Below are 26,648 nucleotides of genomic sequence, written 5' to 3'. Positions count from 1 at the left end.
GCTGAATCCCTTTTGGGGTCACAGTTGCTGGAGCCATCCCAGCTACTGTTGGGCAAACAAAAAGAGACCAATGAACCTATGAAGCGACTTTTTGGACGATGAGAGGAAGCCGAAGTTCCAGCAGAAAACCTACACATGCATGTGGAGAAGATGTTAACTCCCCATGGGACACAGGGAGGTTTCAAACCAGGACCTTCTTGTGATGAGAGCAACTTTGTAAATTAAATTTTAAAAATGTTCTTTAAATAACCAAAAAAGATCTGCCAATGGGGTAAGGTAAATGTTTTTTTAAGAAAAAATTCTAGTCACTAACACATTTTGCTATTGAAAACCTTTCCTGATCAGATTATTTTTCTTGCAAGATTTTTCTTGAAATAAGGGTCTTTTTATTTTCTAAAGATTCAGTTTTTATAGTGAATCTGCAAGAATTAAGACGGACTTAAGTCCAAGTCTCCATTTCTGATGCTCAAGTAAACCTTTTTGTCCTGACTACGATCATAAGGGCTGCTTGACCTTTTTCTGTTTGTCTTTAGGAGAAGGCAGGGTCCCCTGGACAGGACATCTTGCCATCACAGAGCACAAAAAAAAAGCAATTTTGAAACTCCTATTAACTTAAAACATGTTTAGACTGCAGGTCGAGGCTGGAGAAAAGTCGTTCATCTGCAAGGAAACCTGATTTGAACATTTTTAACACCACCCTCCTGTCCAGTGCAGGGATTTTCTATTTTAAGTTGGAAAACACTTCAGTGTTGCAACAACATCAAGGGCTGGCTGACAGGATGATGTAGAGTCTGCTTGTTAAGAACAGAGCTGGGTTTGTGGGGAAACATGTTTGATAAATGTGCGGAGTGAGACAGAGGAAGTTATGGAGGTCGGACACTGGACAGTTCCAGGAAGAGGGCCTGATCCAATCAAACTCAAGAGACATTTTCATTACAGTTTTGTCCACATTCTCACAGCTGTTCAGCCAGCAAAAACACAGATTCTCTTAGCTCAATCATAATGGCAACATAAGATTTCTGGTTTGAAATAAGAACATTTATTTTAGTTTTCCAAAATGTGTCTACCTCGTTTTTCCCTAATGACGCACTCATTTCAAAGGACGTGTGCCCTAATAACACAAGGACACTTGGACTGCGCATTTGAAACTCTGACACGCACTCCATGACCCCCTTTCTGCACACACTCATCCCAAATGGTGTCACTGTGACTGATCCAAACATCCCTGCCAACGTGTTCCACGGAGTCATGGATACATGTGGTCACCCCCACCCCCCACCCCCCTCCGGCGCGCTTTTTTGACAGCTTGAAACGAGACACTAGATGGCAACCAAGCTGGGAGTGAAAGACAGCGTCTGTATGTAAGAGGATGGAGGTGGGGGGATGAATTACGTCGACGTGGGACAGCGGAGGGGCGGACGGTCCGATGGGACTCAGCCTGCAGCTGGAGGCGAGCTGCAGGGAGGGCGGACATTCAGACAGAGGAAAACGGATGGATGCTGTTTAACGGGGTTTTGGTCACACTGTCAGAGCTTTAAATTTAACAGTTTGAACTTGGAATCCCTTTAATCGGAGCTCAGCGGCGGGAGAAGAAGGAAAGATGCGCTGCGTTTTTGGAGACGCTGACGCACGGCTCGGGGACGGAGTGAGCCGCGGAGACGCGCCGTCGCCCCGCTTTTAGATGGCTCCAACATTTGGGGTGCAAAACAGGTGTCAGGGAAGTGTCGTCACGAACCCCGGAAGCCGGAGGAGGTGGAAACATCAGAGGGAAAGATGGCAGCGAAATCCGATGGTCGCGGGGTCGTCACGGGTTTCGCCCAGCTGCACAACCTGGACGAGGTGGTGGGGACGGGGGAGGACGACGCGCGGAACGGCAGCTCATTCCATATCTGCCACTGCTGCAACACCTCGTCGTGCTACTGGGGCTGCCGGAGCGCATGCCTGCATTACCTCCGGAGGAAAGGGAAGGAGAGGGATGCAGCGCGACCACCGCAGGAGGAGCGCCTCTGGCTGGACTGCCTGTGGATCGTCCTGGCGCTTCTGGTCTTCTTCTGGGACGTGGGGACAGATTTGTGGCTGGCTGTCGACTACTACCACAACCAGAACTTCTTGTGGTCAAGCCTGACCTTATTCTTTGTGCTGGTTCCATCGGTTTTGGTCCAGATCTTGAGCTTCAGGTGGTTCGTGCAGGATTACACTGGGGGAGGACTGGGCTCCGTAGAGGGGCTGAGCAGTAGCAGAGCAGTAGCCACTTTTCAAAGGGACAGATGCTGTCGCCTCTCTGTCTGGGTCTGGCAGACCATCGTGCACATCTTTCAGATGGGACAGGTGTGGAGGTAAGATGAACTTCGAGTTCCCAGAATTGTGCCAAACTCATTCAAAGGATTTCCGCCTCCTCACGCTTACACCCACCCCGGCCAGCAATCGAACGTCTCCTTGGCCGTCACCTGGTATAACCCGATCTGGTGGACATGACTTGAGTGATAACCAGAAGCCATTGCGCTCTCCTCGCATGCCCTCTCTATTTTAGCACACAAATTTGCAGCCACATCCACTAACCAAGTCGTATTTTTTTTTGCACTTTCGGTGACAGATTTTACCCCAAATCAAAGTGCCACATCTGCACAAATAAAAACAAACAAACAAAAAATAAATAAAAAATGGCACCGACTTTCAGCGCAGTTGCGCCATTGCGCTTGTGTGGGGAGGGAACTGTTTGTCCAAAAGAGGGGCTGTACAGCAGGGAGACTACGTGTGATTGAGTGAAGGAGTAAGTGAGCGCGTGCCATGAGCGCCGGTAGCATCATCATAGCGCACAGTAGCCTGGATTCACCTGCTCTCCCTCACCGCAGCAGACACTCCATCCAGAGGCCAGACGAGCATCTGCCTCCACGGCTCACAAAACTCCACCGTCCCCCAACAGACATGATGTCATCGATCCCTCTGCGACGAGCGACTTGCCCCCCCAATAAAAACAAAAGCAAATTAGTGGTTTTAAAAGGTAGACGGCTGCGCGCGTCATAGTAAACGGAGACGCAGGAGCGCGCAGCTCATTTTACTCTGTTTGGGCTGATCAGCCGGCGCGCGTGGGCTGCATTTTTTTTTTCGTTTTGGTGCAGACAGACGCAGTGGCTGGCATTTAATGGGGGGTGTGGGGGGGGGGGGGGGTAGTAACGCATGACGGCTGCTCTGAGAGGGGCTGGGAATAAAATGTAAAGCAGCATCACGCTGAGAGCCCGCTGAAAGGGTCAGATGATTTCCTCCTGTATGTAGGGGTTTTTCTGTCTTACAATTGATCCCTGGTGATGGTGCAGTATTTGGCAGCACCCTGTGCCTCTCCTCAGCAATGGACTGCACTAACACACGTGCAATGAACTATTTTGATGCATGAAAAGGTTATTTTTCTTCTCACAGGCTGAATTACTATACCATGCAGGAGCGGTATTACTCCAACTCACTGACCTTTTGATAAAAATGATCAAAGGCCTGAAATGAGAAGCCCTCTCATGCAGGACATTTCCCCTTTTACAGTTTAAAGTAAATATGTATTGTAATTTTGCATTAGGGTCAAAATTGCTGCGTATTGGCATATCCCAAAAAACATCAGAATAGGAGAATCCTCTGCATCATTTTTAGGCTGCATCTGCAATTGTTAAGTAGAGGTTCTGCTAATATATGAGGACAACAAGGCACATTTACAATGTTAGCTTCTGCATGACAGATTGAAGCATCTTATCTGACAAAAACACATTTTAATTTCACGAAAAATACCATTTCATTTTAATCTAATGTGTTTGCACTTCCTCTTTCTTAAGGGTTATTAATATAATAGAACACAATTAAATTGGAGGCACAAGAGGAAAAAATAAACCATCCATCCACAGCTGTCTAGAGAAGCTGACTGAAGTTGGATGAAAAACCAAGCTCTTATAAAATTGGCTAATCAATTTCTTGTGTAGTCTCCATCGGTTGCCTAGCTACCACTACCGCCCCTCTCACTGGGTTGATATGATGTATAAAAATCGAAAGGTTTAAGAACGTTAGCTTTCATAAATTATGTAGACCAGAAGGGAAGTAAGTGATCATCAAACATGAAAAATGATTTACTAAAATATATGTTTTGACCTTAAGGATGTTTCAGTTGGACACAATCCACTCCTGGTTGGAAAGTGAGGGTCAAGCTGGAGCTCATAACCTGCGAAACCCACAGGGCAAACACTTGACGATGATCAGACACCAAGAGGTCAACATGCCACCAGGCAGCAAACTGTTCCATAGGATTTTCAACCACATGACTTCAAATTTGTTTGTTTGATTATGTTTTGGAAAAATTAAAACAATTTTTCAAATTGCAATAAGAATATTCGATAAGTCAGCTGCTAGAGCAGTCGTTTGTGAAAGCGTTATTAATATGGTAAAAACAAGACGAACTGCTGACAAGAGTCAGAAATGCTTTATCATCATGTCTCCTTACTACATTCTGTCTTTCCCTTTGCATTGCAATTAGCTCCACCTTTCCTCCTCTGAGCGCCAGAGGGCCAAGCGGATGGCAGATCTGCCTCGCGGTTATCTCTGTGTTAACTGTTGACAGATTCCCATCTGTAACCCCACCATGTCACCAGTAACCACAGCTCTGTAATGTCCTCCCTTGCTGTGAATCCCCAGCTCTGCTGATGGTGTTAAAGATTCTGCTGGCGTACGCTCAGCAGCTCGGTGGATCTTACGTACACAAAGGTCCCTAGCATGGTGATGGACAGCTTTATCAGCGGCCATCTCCTCCCCCCTACTGTGCAACAAAGTTCTATAGGAAAAGATTTGTAAGCTCAATGTTGTCAGATGTACCAGTTTGAGAAGTTATTTTTTTTTATAAATTTAAGAGTGTGGTTAATAGTTTTGTAGGTCTGCAACCATAAAATTGGTCAAAGCAGTGATTTGAAAAAGATAAGTAAAGTGAAAAGATGTTTATGTGGAGGTTTGTTTCACTCTGTAACCAGGCTCTGTTTACACTTGCTGTTTGCTCATCAGAACATTTGTGCCCACTGAAGAAAATCCTGGAAACGAAAGTCTTAATTCACGTGCAAGTGAATCCTGATGTGTGTCAATACAATGTGAATATGCACATTTTTCAGCAAATTCAAAAACACAAGCATAAAGAAATGATTCACACAACATGCAGCTCGTCCAAAAAAGCAGAAATTAAGAAAAGTTTATAAAGTTGAAGTTATAAAATGTGAATGTCATGATCAACATGCAAGAATCAGAAGACTAAAAAGTCTTTCTTTTTGATTTGCTTATTTTTTGGCCATCACTCATCACTTGAGCAATACCACCTGTGAATAAAGGTGTGAGGAAAGTGAGACATTTTCAGCTAAACCCAAATCAGCCAAACTATCGTAATGTGAAAGCACCCTGAGTTTTCAAAATCATAGATGTTTGAATGCATATAGATGGATATCTGTGCAGCTATGAAATAACACTCCAGAAGTGTTTTTTTCCCCAGAAATAACAACTTTTTTGTGGGAGCTGTCCGGTGCTGAAAACCCATCTCTGGTATACAGATGCTGATTATTCCCTGTTTATTTTTTTAATACATAGGGTATTTTGAAATGTATTTGTTTCAAAAATTAATTTTTGTAGTCATTCATTGTAGGTCAGCAGGAAGAACAGTTCTGTCTTTGCTCATAATGTGTGATTCGACAAGTTTTGCAATACATGTTTCAAGAGAAACACGTATTTTGGCTATCTATTTCTACTCTTGTTAAACAATAAAAGCCCAAAACACTATAAATAGTTAATTTTTGAGAGTATGTGCCAGTGTGTCAGGACACAGTTTCTGAATTAAGTGTGAACAATTTGATTTTCTTCAATGATCACAGTTAATTGGGTTGGTGGATGGATTTTTGTGTTGTGTCATTGAGGAAGTTGTGAGCTCCTTTCCTTTTAACTGTGTCACACTGTCTAAAATGCATGAACATGTCTCATTAAGAGCTACTAAGGAAGTTAATAGCAGCTTGAGAAGATGTTGCAGTGCCAAAAATATTTTTAATGCTGATAATCTGGTTGCTTGGATTATACTTTAATCCAAAACAAGAGTGGTCTCAGTGCCAAACAAAGACATCTCTGATTGACTGTTCTCTGGTATGTTAATAGTAATAGAGGCAGCAAAAGGAGCTAACAAAAGGCTTTTTTGGCTGGTTGGACTGTTCATAGGTGTGCGGACACAGTGAAGCATGGGGCCAAGGCGATACATGGCAACCAGGCGCCATGGTGCCGAAAAAGCAGCCGTGGGTGCAAAAGTGTGAAATGACAAGGCTTGGATAAATCAATGACGATCCATGAACATTAGTTTAATGTTCAGATAGGGAAACATGAGGACATCTCATTGTAGTTGGAGTGGAGCCACTGAAAGTATTTTTTGAAAAAAAGGGGAGAGGGATATTTTTGCTGCATTATGACACCCAACACAATCCATAAAAACCCTTAAATCTACTCAATTATTTTGAGATTTTGCAAAGAGAAAAATAACTCCAAAGGATGCAATAAAGTGGATAAACTATAATACGACCCCCATTATCTAGGTATTGAATGGCTGTGCACAAATCTAAAAACAAACTCTTAATTGTATTCAGATATATATCTTATTTACAGACTTTTTTCTCCTCTGGGAGAGACAGTCTAATACTCCTCGTTTTCCAATTAGTGATGATAACAGGGGACAAAACGTTCTTTCTGTGAAAACCCCCAATTATATGACAGAGGAGCGCATCAAAATTCAAGGAAGTGGCTTTCTGGGAAAATGTGGCAGCGGGGAGTAAATCCACAGAAAAACATCAAGTGGTTGAGAACCATATACTTTAGTTATTTCAAAAGCGATGAAAAGTATTTGGAATGAGGATTCAGCTTAAGCTTAGGTGCTCTCTGAATTTAAACGTTTCTTTTTTAAATAATGTGTATCATTAAAATCAAGAGGCTTGTGTTTTGGTTAAAGGGGGTAAAACCTCAGAATGAACGAGTAACCAAGGTGCTCAGCTGATTGAGGCTTTGAGGCTCATTTCTGTAGGAATATTGCCATCTGTTAATGAGGAGAGCTCTTTAGTTAGACTCAGTAGGAATGAAAAGCCTGTGATTTAGCTGCCAAAGGCTTGTTTTAAAGCAAAACTAAATTTTTGAGTGGAAACCCTAAAGATATTAATCATCTCAGCTTCTCAATGGTTTCGACATGCAGTCAGATGCTTTATTTCTTATTTCTGCAGCAGCTTTCAGACTTACTTAACATGAAGTGTTTTCCACGAGCTTCATATTATACAAAAAAACAAAAAACAAAACTCATACATGCAAAGTTAATTATTGCATCTCTAATTTTGCATATGTTTTTGCTGAAAGTGTCAAACACGTGTTTCAAAAGGATTTATTATTTATTGTTTGACTACATTACACCAGGCTTAGAATAATCCAACTTTAAGGGTTTTCTTCAATGTTACTCACTTAAAAAAATAAAAATATTACTTCTGAAATATTTGTTGTTTTGTAATAAACAAATCATATACTGAACAAAAACAAAACTGTGACTCAAAAATCAAGGTTTGAAAGGATTCTGGGCAAACTGCATCCTTAATGGAGATATACTTAAATTTATTAAAATAGGAATAAAAAAAAGGGTTGGAAAATACAAGTATTTTACAGATTTGTGTTAGTTGATTACTCTGATATCACAAGCAATGAAAGAAAGTGTTTAAAGTATGTTATTAAATACAAAAAAAATAATTAGATAGAATAAATACAAAATTACTGAGTGATGAGAAAATCTTAAGATGAGATCCTTAGAAAAAAATAAACAAATAATTGTATTCAAATAAGTACTAGTTTGTTTAGAGCTTTATTAACCAATAAAAAACCTTCAAATCAAGCCTCACACTGACTAAAGGCCAGTCACAACAAGCATGAGGACAGAGAACTTAAGCAATTGTAATTTAATGTGGAGTCCTTATCCGTGCTTGCATTTATTTATTCATTCATTTATTCTGTCTCTTCGAGTCCCTTTATCAAAGAATGAAGACACATAATGCGTAGAGCGCTCCTATGGCACTCTTATTTTGAAAAATGACATTTCCCCAGTCTGAAGAAATAACACTTTCTGTTATATTTTTCAATAAATTATTAATAATTCAACTTTAGTGGATTTTAATCCTATATTATGGAATAATGATGTTGTCTCCCTTCCTTGCTGACTTACATCCTCCTAGAATTTCCTTGAAATTTTGCTGAGTTAACCTGAAGATTTGTTTTATTTAAAATGTATTTTTAGAAAGAAGGATCTATAAGCTGCTTAATGAGGTCCCAGTTAGACCCGTTTTATTTGAATCCTTTATGTGGGAAAAAACTACCATAACACAGTTCTAATATCCAATGGACTACAAAAGGGTAAAAAGTTGCAAACATTTACCTAAAATATTAATTTTGTGTTTAACTGTAGCCTTATTTATGTTATTTGACAACACATGTTCCATCCTCATTCTGAGTTAGTCCCAGTTTGCTTTGGCATATGTTCATGTGTTTGCACTCATTTCTTTCGGCTTTAGTGCGGTTTAGCCTGCATGCTGTTGGAACTTGGCTCTCGCCGATGCAAAATTTATCGACACTCAAGTCTGTTGTTTGTCGTGCGTGCCTGACTCCGCTTGGCAGTCACTGTGGCCTCATAGGCTCAAGTCTCTGCTGTTTCCCTTCTAAACAAAACCAGAAAAAATCTATTGTGATGAGTAATAGACCACACTTGTGCATCGGGTATCATCATTACCTGGACCTGGGGGGTATCTAATGGGACTTACTGAAAGTGCATTTTATCTGAAGTCCCTCAAAGCCCATGCTTGCATTTGTAACATAAATTCATGCTTCCTTTTCTCCTGAAATAGGTAAGGCTCATGTTCCCAGATGTACAATTTAAGATCATCATGTGCTTTTTTTTGTTTGCTCTCTCCCTCCATTAGTGCTGATGGTGAGCCCAAGCCAGAGCATTACCATCTGTCTTCCCCCTGCAAAGTTAGCATACATTTATATTTTTGTCCCCCCATATCGCTTATACCTATTACAGTTGTGTGGCTCCTCATAAAGCCTGTTATTTCCCACCCTTCATCTTAAAAAGAGAAAACACTCTGTCCTATCTTCTCATTTTCCGATTTGCTATAGTTAGAAGGGCCATGTGCTCAAACCCGGTGTCCCTTACCGCTACTTAAAGTCATCATGCTGCCTTCCTCCTCTGCATCTTTCTCCTTCTATGACTCTTTCCCCATGTTGCCTTCATATAAAGCTGCACTTGACCTCCATTTCTGTCAAAGAAAGTGGAGCATCTGGCTGCTGCCCCACTGCAGCTCAACACTTCCTCCCATCCTCTCCCGGCTCCCCCTTTTCCTGTCATACCACCCATCTTTTACTCCCCAAAGAGCCCTCCTTCAGATGTCCCGCAGTCATTTCGGTCTGACAAAACGGCTCATTTCTACAGGAAGCTGTCACACTTTATTTCACAAGTCCACCTGTGGCTTTACCAGTCCCTTCTACAGTACATGCTGTTCATCTAAAATCACAGCTGGTTAGGAATCTTTCAGGTTTACTGTGAAGTGGATGAGAGAGATAGATATAGAAGAATAAAACATAAAAGAAAAAGGTTTCTTACACAAGAGCTGGTTATCTAAAATATGTTTAAGATTGAACTATGTTTTTTAAACATATACAGTCTCAAGTTATTTGATGATTTATAAATATGAGGTTTGAAACAAGCCCATTTATTTTTGGTTAATCCTAGTTTTATTGTGTTCATCAATTCTTCACTGATGCAGAAACAAATGAACAATTTAGAAATGTAATAAAGTGGCCAATGAGTGTATGTATGTCTGCACATGCGTGATGCCAATCTCCTGTTCCCTCACATCCCAACGGTGATCTATTGGGCTGAGATCTAACTATGGAGAACATTTGATTCCAGTGAACTCATTGTCATGTTCAAGAAACCAGTCTGAGGTGATTCCAGCTTTATGACATGGAACATTATCCTGCTGGAAGTACCATCAGAAAATGGTACACTGTGGTCATAAAGGGATGGACGTGATCAGCAGCAATACTCAGGTGGGGTGTAGTGTTGTTGGTACTAAGGGGCCCAAAGCGTGTCAAGAAAAAAATCCCCCACACCATGACACCACCACCACCAGCCTGATCTGTTGAAACAAGGCAGGATGGATCCATGCTTTCATGTTGCTGATGCCAAATCCTGACCCTCCCATACAAATGTTGCAGCAGAAATGGAGACTCATCAGACAAGGCTACCTTTTAACAATCTTCTAGTCTAATTTTGGTGAGTCTGTGTGAGTTAGAGCCTTAGTTTCCTGTTCTTAGCTGACAGGAGCTGCACCCGGTGTGGTCTTCTGCTGCTATAGTCCATCTGCCTCCAGGTTGGACGTGTTGTTCATTCTGAGATGCTATTCTGCAGACCTTGGTTATTAAGTTACTGTTGCCTTTCCATCAGCTGGAACCAGTCTGGTCTTTCTCCTCTTACATCAACAAGACATTTCTGACCACAGAACTGCCACTCACTGGATGTTTTATCTTTTTCACTGTAAACCCTAGAGATGGTTGTGGGTGAAAATCCCACTAGACCAGCAGTTTCTGAAATCCTCAGACCAGCCCGTCTGGCACCAACAACCATGCCTCGTTCAAAGTCACTTCAATCACCTTTCTCCTCTTTCTTTGAACTGCAGCAGATCTTTAGACCATGTCTACATGCCTAAAAGCATTGAGTTGCTGCCAAGTGATTGGCTGATTAGAAAACAAGATGCTTAACATCTAAACAATCAGTGTAATAAACTCACAAGTTTTTTTTCTCAAAAGTTATTACATCCATCCTTTATTCTCTTGCAATTCAATAGTTGGAAACTATTTCTAGCTCCATGTGGAGATGAAAAATGGTGTAGTAACACCCCCCCCCACCACCACCACCACCACTACAAAACACACTGACACACCCACAAACAAATACACTCATTTTTCTTAAACATTTCTTAAACTCTTATTATCGGTAGTTTGCTTTGTTGTGCTTGTGGGTCATAAGGTTACTTACTGAATCTTTTAGTTTTATCTGTTTAATAGGTTTATTTAGTTAGTTGTCTAACCAAACTCCTTCTGTTCTCTGAATTTGCGTCATATCAGTCATAGACCTTCAAGGATCAGATCTGCATTTTGTTACAATTCAATTAAAAGTTTCTTTTTAGGCTCTCTCTTTCACATTGTTTGTCTTAGAGTGAAAGAGAATATTAGCAACAGGTTTCACTATAGGCTTTCGTCCGGCAGCCATCATGCCGATACAGAAAGACCAGTAATTCTCTTTTGCGAAGATGTGCGCACATAAAAAAGCCATGTAAGTTCAAACTAAATCAACTTGACTAAGACTCGTACTGAACATGAGTAAATGTGCTCTTGAAAAAGTGTGAAAACATGCACAGGAGGTGTGAATGTTCCTTTGCCTTATGCTACAGTGAATATGGAGAGGCAGTTGACTCACCTCATATGGAGGGCTGCAAAACATCTGATCCTGTAAGGAACGGCAGAAGAGTTTTGCTTTTCTGAAAGGTTAAATTTAATCAACCTTAACCTTAACTCATTTCTAGTTCAAATCCACCCATTCATCCATTTTTTAAATCTGCTGTATCTCTTTTAGGGTCATGGGGTTGCTGGAGCCTATCCAAGCTACTGTTGTCATTCACAAGACTACTTTAAACTGTCTTTAGTTAAAAAGATTGCAATTCAGAGCTGGATGTGGAAAAAACTAAAAAAACAGAGAGAAGAAACCAAGTCCAAACTGAAACTTAGATGTAGATAAGATAATTAAAAAAAAATATTAGCCTACTTTTTTTATTTCTCTATGTGAAAATGTTGACATATTTGTAGTTTTGATCACTAATATACTTAACTATTTCCTAAAACTCATTCACTGATAACTGATAGAGCTATGGATCATCAGCATAATATATATATATATATATATATATATATATATATATATATATATATATATATATATATATATATATACATATATTATATATATACGTATACATACGTTTATACTTATATACATTTAAACATTTAATAGACGTTTTTATATATGTATATATGTATACGTATGTATATATATATATATATATATATATATATATATATATATATATATATATATATATATATATATATATATATATATATATATATATATATATATATACATATACGTCTATTAAATGTATATAAGTACTGATGTAAAGATTAATTCAAGACTTTAGAGAAAACAAAAATATATACATATATAATGAAGGCAGAAATCCTATAGTTTTTTAGACCAAACATTTGATATTTATTGTGAAAAACCACAAAATGTATAAAATCTAAAACATAAATATTTTATATTTTTATAGTGTGAGTTTATTGCTATGCAACCTTGTTGATGATGACACAAAATCAGGAAAGAGACACTTCTTGTGGAAAGAAACTAAATGTAATAAATTAGTTTAAATTAATTAACAAAGAAGAAAAATTGGAATAAATGGAAAAAAATGTTTTAAAAATGGGTGAAGAGAGGAGAACCTGCCACTAATTAAAAGAAAACTTTAGACTTGAGGACTCATCAACAGAAACAGCAGCAACATTAGACACCAGCCTTGACAATCAAAACATTGTTCCAGTTCCACTGCAATGGTTTATGGGTGAAATGCAGCCACACAGATATTTTCAGCCACTGTGTCTAATTGGATTAGTCCAAAATTCCTTGAAAAGGACAGAACACTTAAAAAATGGCAGGTGCTAAATGCGAATTCCCCAGACTTCATAGAGTCACTTTAAAGATACGCCATTATTCAGAAAAGCACATCAAAAATAGATCGACCAAATAGAATCACATAAAAACTTTCTTTTAGTTTTCAAATGTGGGCCTATGTTTTCGTATTCATTATGGAACACAGTGAAATCATCTTAACATTGAAACTGCATACTTCTGCCACGCAAATCGCGTTTAGTGTGAACGCAGCATCAGAAACACAACTGCCCTAACTGGCAGGATTTTATTTGACTTTAAGTTTAAGTTAAGTTTAAGGCAAATTCTCAAAACTGATTATCAATGTAGCTGACACCCATGGATCAACATACGGTAACTCTAGACATTGTGTTTATATTTATAGCGTTGATTGTCTTTACGAGTAATATTCCATCGCATTTAGCTCAGATTTGATCTTATTGGTATTTTATCTGCTTTGTAATTTGCTGGCTCAGGAGCAGAGTTACACAATTTGTTTCAGTCTGTGGTGAGGTGAATACCTCTGTGTTTAGTTGAGTGTTATTGTACTGCAAATGCTGTGAGCTTCTTGTTAATACATGTTTGTGCATTAATGGCTGCTAGGGGTGTGACGAGTCATTTTAACAGCAATTTGATTCATATCAACATTTGTGGTTGCTGATATGTGGTTGTTGGTTTTTTTTACACAAAAGTAATACAAACAGAACATTAATAGAACATTATACCACAGCGTATGATCACATGTCTTTGCAAAATTCAAAGTTTTCCCACACATTAGACTTTAATGATGGCTGGATAGCACTTGGTAGTTTTTGCATTTTAGTAAAATACACCTACTATGTCTCAATCCACATGGTGTTCTCCAAAATAGATTTAATCGATTTATTTCATTTGGCCCTACGACAGACTGGCCAACTATCCAGGAAGTACCCGGCCTTCACCCAACAGTAACAAGGATAGGCTCCGGCAACCCTGTGACCCCAGAAGGAAAATAGCAGGTTAAGAAAATAGATGGTTGGATGGATGGGTGGGTTGGTGGATGGATGGATGGATGGATAGATGGATGGATGGATGGATGGATGGATGGATGGATGGATAGATGGATGGATGGATGGATGGATAGATGGATGGATGGATGGATGGATGGATGGATGGATGGATGGATGGATGGATGGATGGATGGATGGCAGGATAGATGGATGGATGGATGGATAGATGGATGGATGGATGGATGGATGGATGGATGGATGGCAGGATGGATGGATGGATGGATGGATGGATGGATGGATGGATGGATGGATAGATGGATGGATGGATGGATGGATGGATGGGTTTATGCTCAGTAGCTTGGAGTGTTATGCATAGTCTGGGAAGATTTGTAAAACGTTTAATTATAAGTCTTTGAAATGAGCGTAACATTTATTTGAGTCCAAGGTAGGTGAAATGTAATAGCAGAAGACGACTGTATATGTGTAAATATGTGTAAAGGAAAATATAGCATTGCTCTGTGTACTTATTTTTCATTATTTTTATGGACATTTGAGTTTTTCAGGGTTTTAACACATTTATGACTTTTGTTGTGGCTGACTTTTAACAAAGGCTACGTTCACACTGCAGGCTGAAACGACCCAATTCCGAATTTTTTGTCCCTAAGCGGCCCAATTCCGATCTTTTCATGACAGTCTGAATGACACAGATCCGATCTTTTCAATTGCGACCCAGGCCCCGTGGATTTGCCGTCCTGATTCCGAATTGTAGCCGTTCTTTTCAATTGCGACCGCCGTCTGACCGGCCAGGCGACATGATTCCGAACTGTACGTCATCGACACGCAACAAACGTCATCATTTTGCGTTAAAGTAGGCGGGAACGAGAACGTAAACATCAACCATGGTGGACGATGCTGCTGAGATCAGTCAGTGGAAGGGAAGCGAGGTCACTGATTGGATTAATATTTGGGCTGATCGCTCTTTCCAGGCCAAACTCCTGGGGCCTCATTTATAAAACTTTGCGTAGGATTTGCGTCAGAAGTGGCGTACGGATGAAACATAGGATGTGCGTACGCACAGAAATATTCGGAGTTATAAAACCGTGCGCACGCACATCCTACGCATCTTTCTCTTAATAAATCACAACCAATTCTAAATGCTGCGCAGCTTTTGCGGCCTCATGACACGCCTATAGTTGCCCATAAATAGTCCGTGAAACGCCCACAAATGAATATTCATTGATTGCGAAACCATGCCAAACACGGAGAGAAAATCAAAAAAACGTAACTTCACTCAATGTGAAGTAGAAGTTATTGTTGGCGAGGTGGAAAAGAGGAGAATAATGTTGTTTGGAGGGCACAGTGTGGCCTTACTAATGCCAAAAAGGCACGTGGCAGACGGCGGCAGACGCCGTAAATGCTGTAGCCTCACAACCTCGGACCGTGGCCGAAATAAAAAAGAAAAGATCGGACATCAAAGTCAAGGCAAAAAAACGTCTAGCGCTGACCCCCCCCCCCCCCCCCCCCCCCACACACACACCCGTGTCTGCCACGGGTGTGTGTGGGGGGGGGGGGGGGGGGACACCGGAGCTGACCCCTCCTGATGAGAGACTGGCGGCAATAATTGGGGAATCCCTTTTAAGTGGAGTGGTGACTGAGGCGCAGGGGGACACCGAGCGCCAAATGCACCGGGTGACACACCCCCAAAAGCCCGCAGAGGAAGTCGGAACCGGCTCATAAGCCACTCGTCCTCTTTTGCCAACAAGTCTTCTTGCTGTCTAAAGATGCGTTCACTCCGAATTCTTCCATTTGCCACATCTTCTAAGAGCGCAAGATCAGCCATTGTGCGTCATTACGCATTGTGATGGGGCATTTTATTTCCATCCATTTAATTACATCTGACAAGCTGCAGATGTCGGTAATAATCGACGTGGAAATGGGAAATTGATCAACGCAAATGTAATTTCTTGTTGCTTTCTGAATGGTCGAGACATACGCCATACATTGTTTCATCAAAAATAAAACAAACTAAAGGCATATGCATGAATACCATAATTCTGTAGCTTATGAAGAAATGTTTTAACATGAAAACAACTTTCCCGAGTGGACAATTAATGCATCTCTCTCTATATATCCATCTGTCTGTCTAATTGCACCTATATCTGCTCCGCCAGACGGACACATTGACGGGAATGTCAGTTTTGTACATTATTTCGTTCTGTTAAATATATTATTTATGAGGATGAATTGCACAACATGCCAATATTGCAGAAAATATTTCACTTTTCTTTTTGCAAATATGTGTTCATTTGAATTTCTGTTGTAATTTTCGTTTGATTTTTTTTTTGTTTGTTTCACTGCTGATCGGTCCAACGGGTGTTCGTGTAGGCTGTTAATTGTAAGACTTGCTTTGTGAAGTCTTCATGTTATTTATGAGAGGCAGTATTGTCATTTTCACTTTCACATGTTTCTTCCATCTGCCGACGGTGCCGCCGTTTCTCATTTCACCCGTTTTTGTGCGTACGCCTGGGTCAGAGCTTGCGTGAAGGACCGCACATTTTCCCGTCAAGTTTGCTTTTTATAAATCTCAACTATTGCGTAGAGAGTGGCGTACGCCTTCTTTTGTGCGTACGCAACCTTTATAAATGAGGCCCCAGGGCTCTTATCGCAACTGGGCGGTTTTTGAAAAAGATTCCAGATAAATGGCAGAGCGTGGTGTTGAACCTTTCCCGCGATGACTTTTTTTTTCTTTCTCCCCTTCCGACCGTGCTTAGAAGCGCGGGGGACCCGATGCGATCCTCCTCCTCCCTGTTCTGATCCTTAGATTCTCCAGAGCGGGTTAATAAAGAGTCCATAGCATTTATTCTGCGGGAAACCTTCTTTTATTACCGTCCTCCGTAACACACAACATGAATGCACGCCCACACTGCCCCCCCCCCCCCTATTCTCTATCGCGGCACGCGCTTGCACACACACAGGGGGCGCGCGGGCCCAACACATACACATTTCCATTCCACAACAATGGGTACAGATGATCCCGACTCCAATGCCTTCTTAAAATGAAAGATTGTAATTGTGCTGCTCCTTCGTGAAAATAAATTTAATATTACAAAAAGAGCTCCGCTTTTGACAACACTGTTGTTGACATCTGCTCCACAAACAAGTGACGTCGTTCACCGTTGAGTATTCTTCTGGCTTCTGCGCATGCGGGTCTCGTTTGGGTCGTGTCACGGTCACACTGGAGATCACAAAAGTTCGGATTTACTTGGAAATGTGAACGGTCTAGCAAACAATTCGGATTTTAAAAAAAAATCCGAATTGTGCATTAAGCCCTGCAGTGTGAACATAGCCAAAGTGACAAGACATGCAGAAGGAGAATTTGCTAGTTTTTGCCATTTTATTTACTTTAACATAGCTCAGTCAGTATATATTAGCCAAAAATAATAAAGTTATAAAAAATGGTTTTCAAAAAAAATTCTAGTCCCATTTTTTCTTTAAAGCTTAAAATAAATCTTAAAATTGGTTTTATTTCTTTTGTTTTTTTCCTACTGGATTTGTCAGTGATCCATCTTTTATACATGAATGCCTTCATCACTGCACAGTCGTCTTTACATCTCAGTTGACTGAAGAGGTTGTGTTTACATGCCATGCTTGTGTGGCGCTTCCCCAACTGACTGTGAACTGGCTGATGATGATGATGATGATGTCGCATGTCAGGTTTCATTTACTCCTGCCTTCACCAGAGACCCTCGGAAATTAATTGAGCCAAAACATTAATTTGCTAAAGGTCCCTCAAAACATCAAAGTGGCCACTGGTATGCCTCACATCAAAGCTGGCGGCAGTGCAGGGGAAATACAGATTAAAGGAAAAAAAGACCTCATGGGAAAATACTCCATGATGTAAATAGCAAGTTAGAAAAATAGTGTTTTGTGTTCTTTTTTTTTGTTATTAGCTTCTTTTTTTCTCTTTTCATCATGCAGAAAAGTGAGTTACTATTGATTTTTGCTGCTGTATTTTAAATACATTTTAAATCAGCTCTTTCAAAGTATTTGGATTCCATTAGAAGCTGTGATAGAGGTGTTAGTGAGTAAAACTCAACAACATTCAGAGAATGTAACACGTTTTGTATTTCCACATATTCAGCCATGAAAAGCTCCTAAATGACTTCTTTTTAAGTTTTTAAAGACCCACTCTAATCATCTTCTGATCATCTATTTTAAAAGTGTTCCCAGTGGGTTTTGATTATAATTGTGCATTTTTTACATTCATTTATTCAGTCAGTGAATGAATGAATGAATGAATGAATGAATGAATGAATTTTTAGCCAAAATCAAAAACGGTGTGTGCTTTCTAGAACATAGTTTCTGGAGAGTGGCAGTAGTTTATTGGAAATTCGTTGTGGGCGGGACCAATGACGCAAAGCAACCCCCCCCCCCCTTCTCTTTCCTACTGCTGAGAGCTCAGAGTGTGAAGCTTGTGGCCCACTCAACATATTTTTTTTAATCACAAATACATTCTTTCTCAAATTTAATTTTGCTGATCCGAATTAACAACAACTTGAGCTAAGAAATACTCAGAAATGCAATTTTGAGCTTAATTTTCTTTTCTTTATGTTTTTTCATCAAAAAAGTGCCACAAAGAACGTGTTAAAACACCAAAAACACAATTTTCATTAAAATGGGTCTTTTTTTTCTGGATCCTTACTGGATAATCAGATGGAGAACATCCTTTTGACAGTCCTGGCTTCTGCTGTTTGGTCAAGGTGCTAAACCTTCATCCACTGATTGAAAAATATAAATGTTGAACTCATTTGTGGAGAGGTAGATGACACAATGTGCAGCTGATCTTTCACTTGCTATAATAAGGTGCACGTAGCAGAAGCAGCCCTAGACTTACATGGAGATGAGAAACATTATTTCCTTCTCCACAGGAGGCAGAAAGCATATAATATGATTGTTTTTAGTATGTTTTTTGTTTTACTTCTTTTAAATTCTATAGGGTGTTTTTTAATTCTCTCCTTTCTCCTTTCTATAGTTATTAACAATCAAATAATCAAAAGACTTGTTTTTTTTTTCTTTTTTAAGCAGCGAAGAATATTGAGTTTCATGAATTATTTTTCTGATATTTGTCATGGTAAATGGCATATACTTATATAGCGCTTTACTACTTTCCTTGAAGGCCCAAAATGCTTTACAGTCCCATTCACCCATGCAGACACATTCACACACTGATGGTGACTCTGCTGCTGAACACTGGAACCAACCAGGAGCAATAGAATTCTTCAATACACGGGTTGGTAGGGTGGGAACCAAACTTACGATCTTCCAATCAGAGGTGGAGCGCTCTACCTCTGCACTTTGGCTGCCCTATTTTTGCCCTCACCAGTAAATGTGTCAAAGGCCGAATCCAACTTGCTTTCCTACCTCTTTGGCTTCTCCCTACTCCTACATTTATCTCCCCAAGTGGAGAGAAATGGGAAAGATTAGGGTCTTCAAATTAGGAAGTTAATACATCTTGATGATGTCATCAGTGGTCATCATTTCAATGTAAGCTTCTGTAATTTAGGGCACACCCACATGAAGAAAAGTGTTTCTTCTCGGATCAACCTTGCTGCAGAGGGATAGCCAACGCAAAGTCGCTACAACTCCTCCTTAAAAAAACAAGTTAGTACACCATAAAAACAAGTTTAGACACCAAGCAATTCAAATTTGGCCAAAGTCTAAACCACTTATTTTTTGTTCAAAACCTTAAAATTGAAAAATTGCCTTTACTTTTCCCTCTCTTGTCTTATCTGATCCTTCAATGTCATGGTTGAGGCACTATGTTTTTAAAGGTTTCTCCAAAGGCTGATTCATCCTGTTTAATGAAATTCTTCTCCAGCTTTTGTTGTCTTGTTCGTCACATGCAATAGTATATAAAGATCAAAGAACACATTTGTCAGGTTGAGCAGGTTATACGATTTTCCAGTGTAGGTCAGAGTCATCCGTGTACAGAAGGTGGTGTCCAGTCAGGTGGAAAACATTGTCTTCTTAGCCACCCTCCTGTCTGACCTGCTGACCATGGCCCCACCCTAAACAGACTCGTCAAATAATGACCTCGGTGACTCACTGTAGTCTGAGCATTCTGCAAACTCTTCCTTAACCTCTGACGCACAACCCCTTTCACTGTGTCTGCTGGCCATCTTGTGTTGGCTCTTCCCCCTCGCGTTTGTACCTATCCCCTTTGATAGAGCGACCCTCGCCACAGTGGCGTGACACATCACAGTTCTGCTCCCACGCCGCACTGTTTTTATTCCTCTGTTGTTCCTTGTTTCAGCATTTCTACAATTCCCAGACCCATCCTGTGGGCTTTGGCAGGCAGCAGGCGATGACAATTGTATTAGCAGTCAATTTTGAGGTCACTTTCACTCAGCACCACTGAGACCTGGCAACTCCGTCTGCGCTGAGGAACGCAAAGGAGAGAAAGACATTCTAGAGCTAAAAAAAAACCAAATGGATATAGGCTTGCAGGGGAAAGCAGAGGCTCAGGAAATACACAAATACATATTCACTAAATAAAACAATGATTTTGTTTTTTATTTTCCATTCAATCAGATCAAACTAACCTCACTTTCAGCTCTTATTCATTTGACAAATTAAGAGAAATAACATACTGTATATGTCAATAGTGTGTTTTTCAATAGTGCTAAAATAAATGTGCATTTGACTTCCAAATTGAAGTTTGTTTAAAAAGTAACCAGTCAGAAACCACTTGATACATGGCAGGTTGATTTCCACACACTTCTATGTAAAATTGACTTTACCGCAAAAACTAAACACATCTCATATTTGATTTAACCCAACTGTTCATCTTTATGGTTAAAGGATCATTTCATTATTTTATTTTTTACTTACACGTTGACCTTATAATTGTTTATCAGTGATATGAAGCTCCTGAAGCTTCATGTTTTTTTTTTCTGAAGTCACATCCATATTTATTTTCCTGCAAGATCAAAGTAACTTTTTTTTAAAAGTTTGAACTGATAAAATAGAAATCAAAAAGCACAAATAGAAGCAAAACGATAAATGACAATTTGAAAAGTTCGAAAAGGGGTTTGGATGAAGTTTAACAACTTATCGAGTCCAAACCCCCATTTTCAAATCAGTCCAGACTTAAATCTATACAAATATTTAAAATTTCATTAGAATTTCATGGCAAAAGTAGCAACTTTTCATGTGTATTTTCATGTTTGTTTGTTGCTAAGCTGAAAAATGCTAGGGCTAGACTTGTGTCTTTTTATGTTGGCATAAAAGCTAATGAAGACAACCACAACATCCCTTGATGGACATTTTGTCACCATGGCAACACATAAGCTCCAAGTGCTTGCTCTTGGGAGAGCTTTTACTCAGCAGGAATAAAGAAAACAGAACAAAAAGCTTTCCCAGGAAGCATTATCGTTCTTTTGCAGCTGAATTCGAGATGACTGTAAGTACTGTAAACCCACCAGTCTGCAGATGTCTGCCCCTCCCTGCAATTCCCTTACCTGCATGCAGCTGCTGCACCACTGCTTAGACGGAACTAGTTACAACATGACAATCAGCTCACACTGGCAGGTCTGGTTGTTACAGCTTTCCTTTGTAATGATTTTGATAGTCAACAGTTTTTTCTCTCATGGTGGCTTTCAGATGCAAGATGAACCATATTTAATTGCAATTTTTTTATTTCAGATGAGTGACAAAACCTGTGTATAATTTCTCTAAAATTGTCCAATAAGTTTGGGATCAATCTGAGAAATAAACAGACAGTAAGAGCAACAACTTGTGATGTCAGAAGTAGAGAAAATGAGGAAGTCCTTAAATTTGAGTCTTGTAAACACAGAATCCAGTCTAATTTCTTTCATCTTCTAATTCATTCATCTTCTAAACCATTTGTTCCCTCTTGGGGTCTTGTGCCCGAAAAAGCCCAGCCTTCAGCCACTTGTGGGCGAAGGCTGGGGACACCCTGGACAGGTCGCCAGTCTGTCGCAGAGCCACAATCACACACCCATGCACACTCATATTCACACCTATGTACAATAACCAATTAACCTATGTACTTGACTTCGATGGAAACTTAAATAAATAACGTATACATCAGCAAACTTCAAGGACCCTCCACTGAGATTTATGTGTGGAGGCTTTCTGACCCCTCCCTTTTAGGCTCAGTGTTTGGCAGAGCACATATTGTTGTTAAAGTTGGTGTTTCACACAAGATGCTTTGTCTCAGTGTGGTTATTCTGCAGATTGATGAGAGGCAGGAGCCTCCCACAGAGCTGCTCTGCAGAGTGCTAAAGACCTCGGGTCCTGTACAAATCATCATAGAGTTATACAGATCTTCTTCTCCACTGTGCGCAATTTAAATAGGTAAACAAATAAAGTGAAAATAAAACTTGACATCAAGAGCTTTCTTTAAGATAGTAAATAGTTGATTATTCACTAAAACCTGACGGGTTCTGATGTTTTTTTTTAGAGATATTATTTAAATAAAGATATTTGTGACTCTTGTTTTATTGTAACATATTGCCACTCAAACCCCAGTGAAAAAAATGTTCTGCAGCCCTGCATCAAAGTTTTTTTTTTTATTTCACCCATGATTTAATAGTGTGTCTTTTTTCTTTGTAGCTGTCAGCTATTATTCCGTTTAAAGGCTCTTCCTGGGAGAACTGGGTGAAAGAAGTGAGCGTAAAGCCCGAGGCAGAGCTGTTCCTGCACCAGCTCTCTGCCTCTTCCTAGAAAACCTTCCATCGCTCGTGCACAGCATGACAGAGACGGTTGTGACTGACTTGGAACTCCATGATCTCCATGATTTAAAGCATTAATTCTAAAGATGGAATTCACACTGACTGATATAGACGTTTAGAGTGTTAGCATGGAGAATTTTATATATTTACCTCTGTGTTTCCTCATTTCTTCTTGCTTTTGGTACTTAAAAGTCCCACTGTGATCATCTTTTAAACTATTTTAAAAGCATTCCCAGTGGTCTTTTAGTTATGATTATGCAGGATTTTAGGCAAAATAACTTGTGTCATTTTCTGGGACACATTAGCAGTGCAAGAAAAATAGCGAGTAATATTGGAGCGATCCAGTTTTGTTCCAGATACCGATTCCGATGCGGAAAACAAAGACGTACCTGGATCTAGTTTTACAGATCTACAAGTGGAAGCATTGGAACGGAGCAGAGCAGGGAGCTTGTGGCCAACCGGCTGTAGCTTGTACATAACAAATACAAGCTTTTTTTGCTGTGCTCCTGATTCCTAATAAAGAATAAATAAATACTCAGAAATGTAGCTTGAATATTAATGTTCTTTACATATGTCCTCCATCATGAGGAAAAATGCACCAAGAAAATGTCAAAAACACCAAAGTTTTCATTAAGGTGGGTCTTTGACGAGACCAGAAAAAGGTTATTCCAGGTTAAAGTTCCAGCTTCCTTTAGAAGTTTTTATTTCTCTTGACGCGTGAAAATTTATCCACAGAACATAATTCTGGTACCTTTGTAAGGATTGGGAACTTTGGCTTGGTTCTTGTCACTGATGGTTGTTGGTCATGTTCTGTTTTGAAGTCTTTCTCAGTCACACCAGTTTCATGTTTTTCATGGTTCACAGCTTTCTTCATTTTAGTTAATTTCCCTCAGTCTCTTTACGTTTCTGGCTTCTTATGCAGAAAAATTGTAATTTTTTTCAGGTGGTTGTACATTTTAAAAAATTTGATCCGCACACTCTTCTGTTTTGCTTTTAATATGGATCCACCACAAGCCTATTGCTAGTGTAAGTTTTTGGGTGGGAAAGATTAAACAAAAGATAAAATATCTGTACACATTTTTTGATTCTTCATACATAAAAGTTTTTTAGAGAACTTTCCTTGTAAATATCCCAAAAAATTTATTTTAATAGGTCTTGTCACACTGAACTCTTACAAGACTATCATTATAGAGAAATGAGAGAAAGGAATATTACTAATAAAGTGAGCATATAACATAAAAGTAATGAAAAAGATGTATGTAGGATGGCATGAGAACAAGAGGTGGAAGAAAAGAGATGAGAGTGAAAGTACACAGGTACAGGGTCTCTTTAAAAGGCTATTAGCCATTGGGGCTTTCTCTGATGACCTATTGACTTGGTGCTTCTGAGCGTGCTCTGTCCAGGAGGTTTCAAAAGTACAAGCTGGTAGGGCTGAGATGCGCTGTTTGACAGAAAGAGTCAGTTTGAAGCAAATTTTGGTCTCTGGAAAAGCAAGTGCGCCTCTGACATGTTGGTGCTGAAGGTTCTGTCCCAGCTTTTGTGCAGCGATTACGTTTCATATCCAGGCTTTATTTGCGCTTCTGTAAGCACACCACTTGTGTTTGTCCTTTTCCAGACTCGGGGCCCATCTATGCACTTGTTTGTGCGGCATGATGTGCAATTCCATCCCAGTTTGCATCATGGGCTAATTGTCTGCATGGTTTATTTTTAGAATGCGACACGACCCCGGCACAGCAGGAAAACCACATAAAAGCACAAGCATGACAATGGCCGTTCCTCCACTGTTGGTAAAAGACCCTGGCCTTAACCCTGTCATGCTGCCTGATAAATACAGTCATAGTGATGCGGAATATGTTGATAATTGTTGTTCCACAGCACCAATTTCACTGCTTTAGAAAGCTTCAGTCCATCCAGACTCAGCTTAAGCATAAGAATAGGTAAGCTTTTTAAAATCTTGAAATGTAAACACGTTTTAAGAAAATATATTGTAATATTCAGTGAAATCTTTGCAGTCTGGTCCCTTTTTAGCAGCAAAATGATAGTGATTCACATTGAGGCGAAGCTGACAGCTGACACACCATACCTGGAGCTGTCAGGAACCCTCATAATATGTCTGTGGTTCTTTTTTTTCACTCAATTCCCCCACTTGATGATTTAGCATCTGTCACACTCTCCTTAACACACCAAACTAGGGTACTTTCAACATATTTACACAGATCAAACAACCTGCAGACCCCCTTAACCTACATTCACACACCGCTCCCACCAAAACAAGCATTTAAACTGCCACTTGCAATGAAAAGTCTATAATTGTTTAGATACAAAACCATTGACGCGTCCATTGAAGGCACATTGAAAGTTACACCAATTCTGACCAATCAGGGACTCGGACTTAGTAGTGACGTTTGGATAGCGTTCCTTGTGATTTACGGACGCGCCAACCATTTGAAAATCGATCATTGAGGAGTAATTAATAATTGTGATATGTGCCTGGCCGGAATTGTATCACACGTCAAGTCTTTCATATATCGGAATAGAGCTGTACAAAAAAACAAACGCCTGGAGCAATATTCACAAAATTTGCACCACTTCAACATTTTGCGCCAAACCTCCTCCAACTGTAGGTGGTGGACATGCACTAGCATCAGGTAGTGACAGTCTAGTGTGAACATGTGGGCAAAACATGTGTTTAGCGCTTTTTTGAGCAGGGGATGCTTGCCCAGGGTGAAAATAGCATCAGATCCAGATCTGTGTTACATGAGCTACATGTGCCTCAGTGTCAGGAACTGGTGGTGTAGGACACAATATGCAGGAGACCAGGTAGGTGGCAGAAATGAAAACAACCAGCTGATCATCAAGAGCTAGGCTAAAAAAAAAACAATCACAGATTTCAGTAATAACTCAGTCTCTTACAGATGGAATTTTCAAGCTCATAAGTGACTTATGTAGAACTCGGGTCGGGTCATGTCTTGTGGATCTGTGTCTGAGCTGAAGAAGTCGGTCACCTGTAAGTCGAGGCTGAAAGTCAAAACAAAATGTGGGCTGAAGACGACTGCAGATACAGGCCACATTTGGGCCAAACATCCTTCATTTTCTGGGACATTTAGAAATTGCTTATCATTCTTTTTTTCCTAGGTAAATTATATAACCCTTTTTGCTAAAGAATAAAATGAATCAGACTCACAATCTATTTCATAATAAGATTTTCATTCATTTCACCTAATTTTAGCAGTTAATAATGAAAAAAAAAACGTACATTTCCTCCTTCCCGACCATAGAAACAACAAATTGCAGCATTTTTTTTCTGAAGCACCAACCTCTCAGAAAGAAACAAAGATGTCAGTGTCCCCTGTTTTTCCCCCCCTTCTCCCTTCTTTCCATCTCTGTCACTGTGGGCTTGCTCTGCCTCTTTCAGGCTTCATGTATACAGCTATTGACAGCTTGTTTTCCCTCACATAGTGTGGCGTTTTCAAGGGACTGTCGCTTCTCATTTGCCATTTAATATTTCAGTGTGAGGTGTTCGGTGGGGATTTGGTCGCTGTAGGTTCTGCTGCTGGGATTACACTTTGATGACTTGGTGGAGAAACTGTCCTGCAAAGAGGCTTATATCAAAGTTTATCAGTTTGGAGTTTGCAATAGTTTGTTTTAGGTAAACTTGTAAAATCTTTTATTTTTTTAGAAAAAACATGTTTTTGCTCTGTTATGTCCTAATTCAATGAATTGTCTTTGAGTCTCAGTGTTTCTTGATCATTAATGATTTAGTCATTACCAAAACAAAAAAGGAGAAAAGAAAATGTGAAATGGAAAAATTAATGTTCACAATCAGACTAGGCTACTCAGTTTTGGAGAAAACTCTATGCTTATGAAATGAAAAAATATTACTTGAATAAAAGCATTTTTGCTTGTGCTTTTCCATACATTTTGGCCACAAAGGTTTCCATACATTCTTAAAATTAACATTTTTCAGATCTTTTCTATAGACACAAAACAAGCCCCCAATTCATAATTTATACTGAGGTTTCACTGGATTTAGTTTGTTTAAAAAAAAAGAACTAAAATATAAAATTACAATTC

General features: G+C 39.8%; 1 protein-coding gene across 1 annotated transcript in view; it reads left to right on the top strand.

Annotated features, from left to right (window-relative positions):
- The first annotated feature begins 1,426 nt into the window (after positions 1-1,426).
- xkr6b (XK, Kell blood group complex subunit-related family, member 6b) overlaps positions 1,427-26,648 on the top strand; it is a 52,619-nt gene continuing 27,397 nt past the window's right edge. Inside the window, exon 1 of the mRNA XM_004083688.4 lies at positions 1,427-2,336. Within this exon, the coding sequence (XP_004083736.1) occupies positions 1,774-2,336 (563 nt within the window). The 5' untranslated portion in view covers positions 1,427-1,773. The remainder of the gene's footprint in view (positions 2,337-26,648) is intronic.

The sequence above is a fragment of the Oryzias latipes genome, chromosome 24 (genome assembly GCF_053564925.1).
Source record: "Oryzias latipes strain Hd-rR chromosome 24, Olatipes_Hd-rR_3.1".
NCBI lineage: Eukaryota > Metazoa > Chordata > Actinopteri > Beloniformes > Adrianichthyidae > Oryzias > Oryzias latipes.
This window is presented reverse-complemented; position numbering and strand designations above follow the sequence as displayed.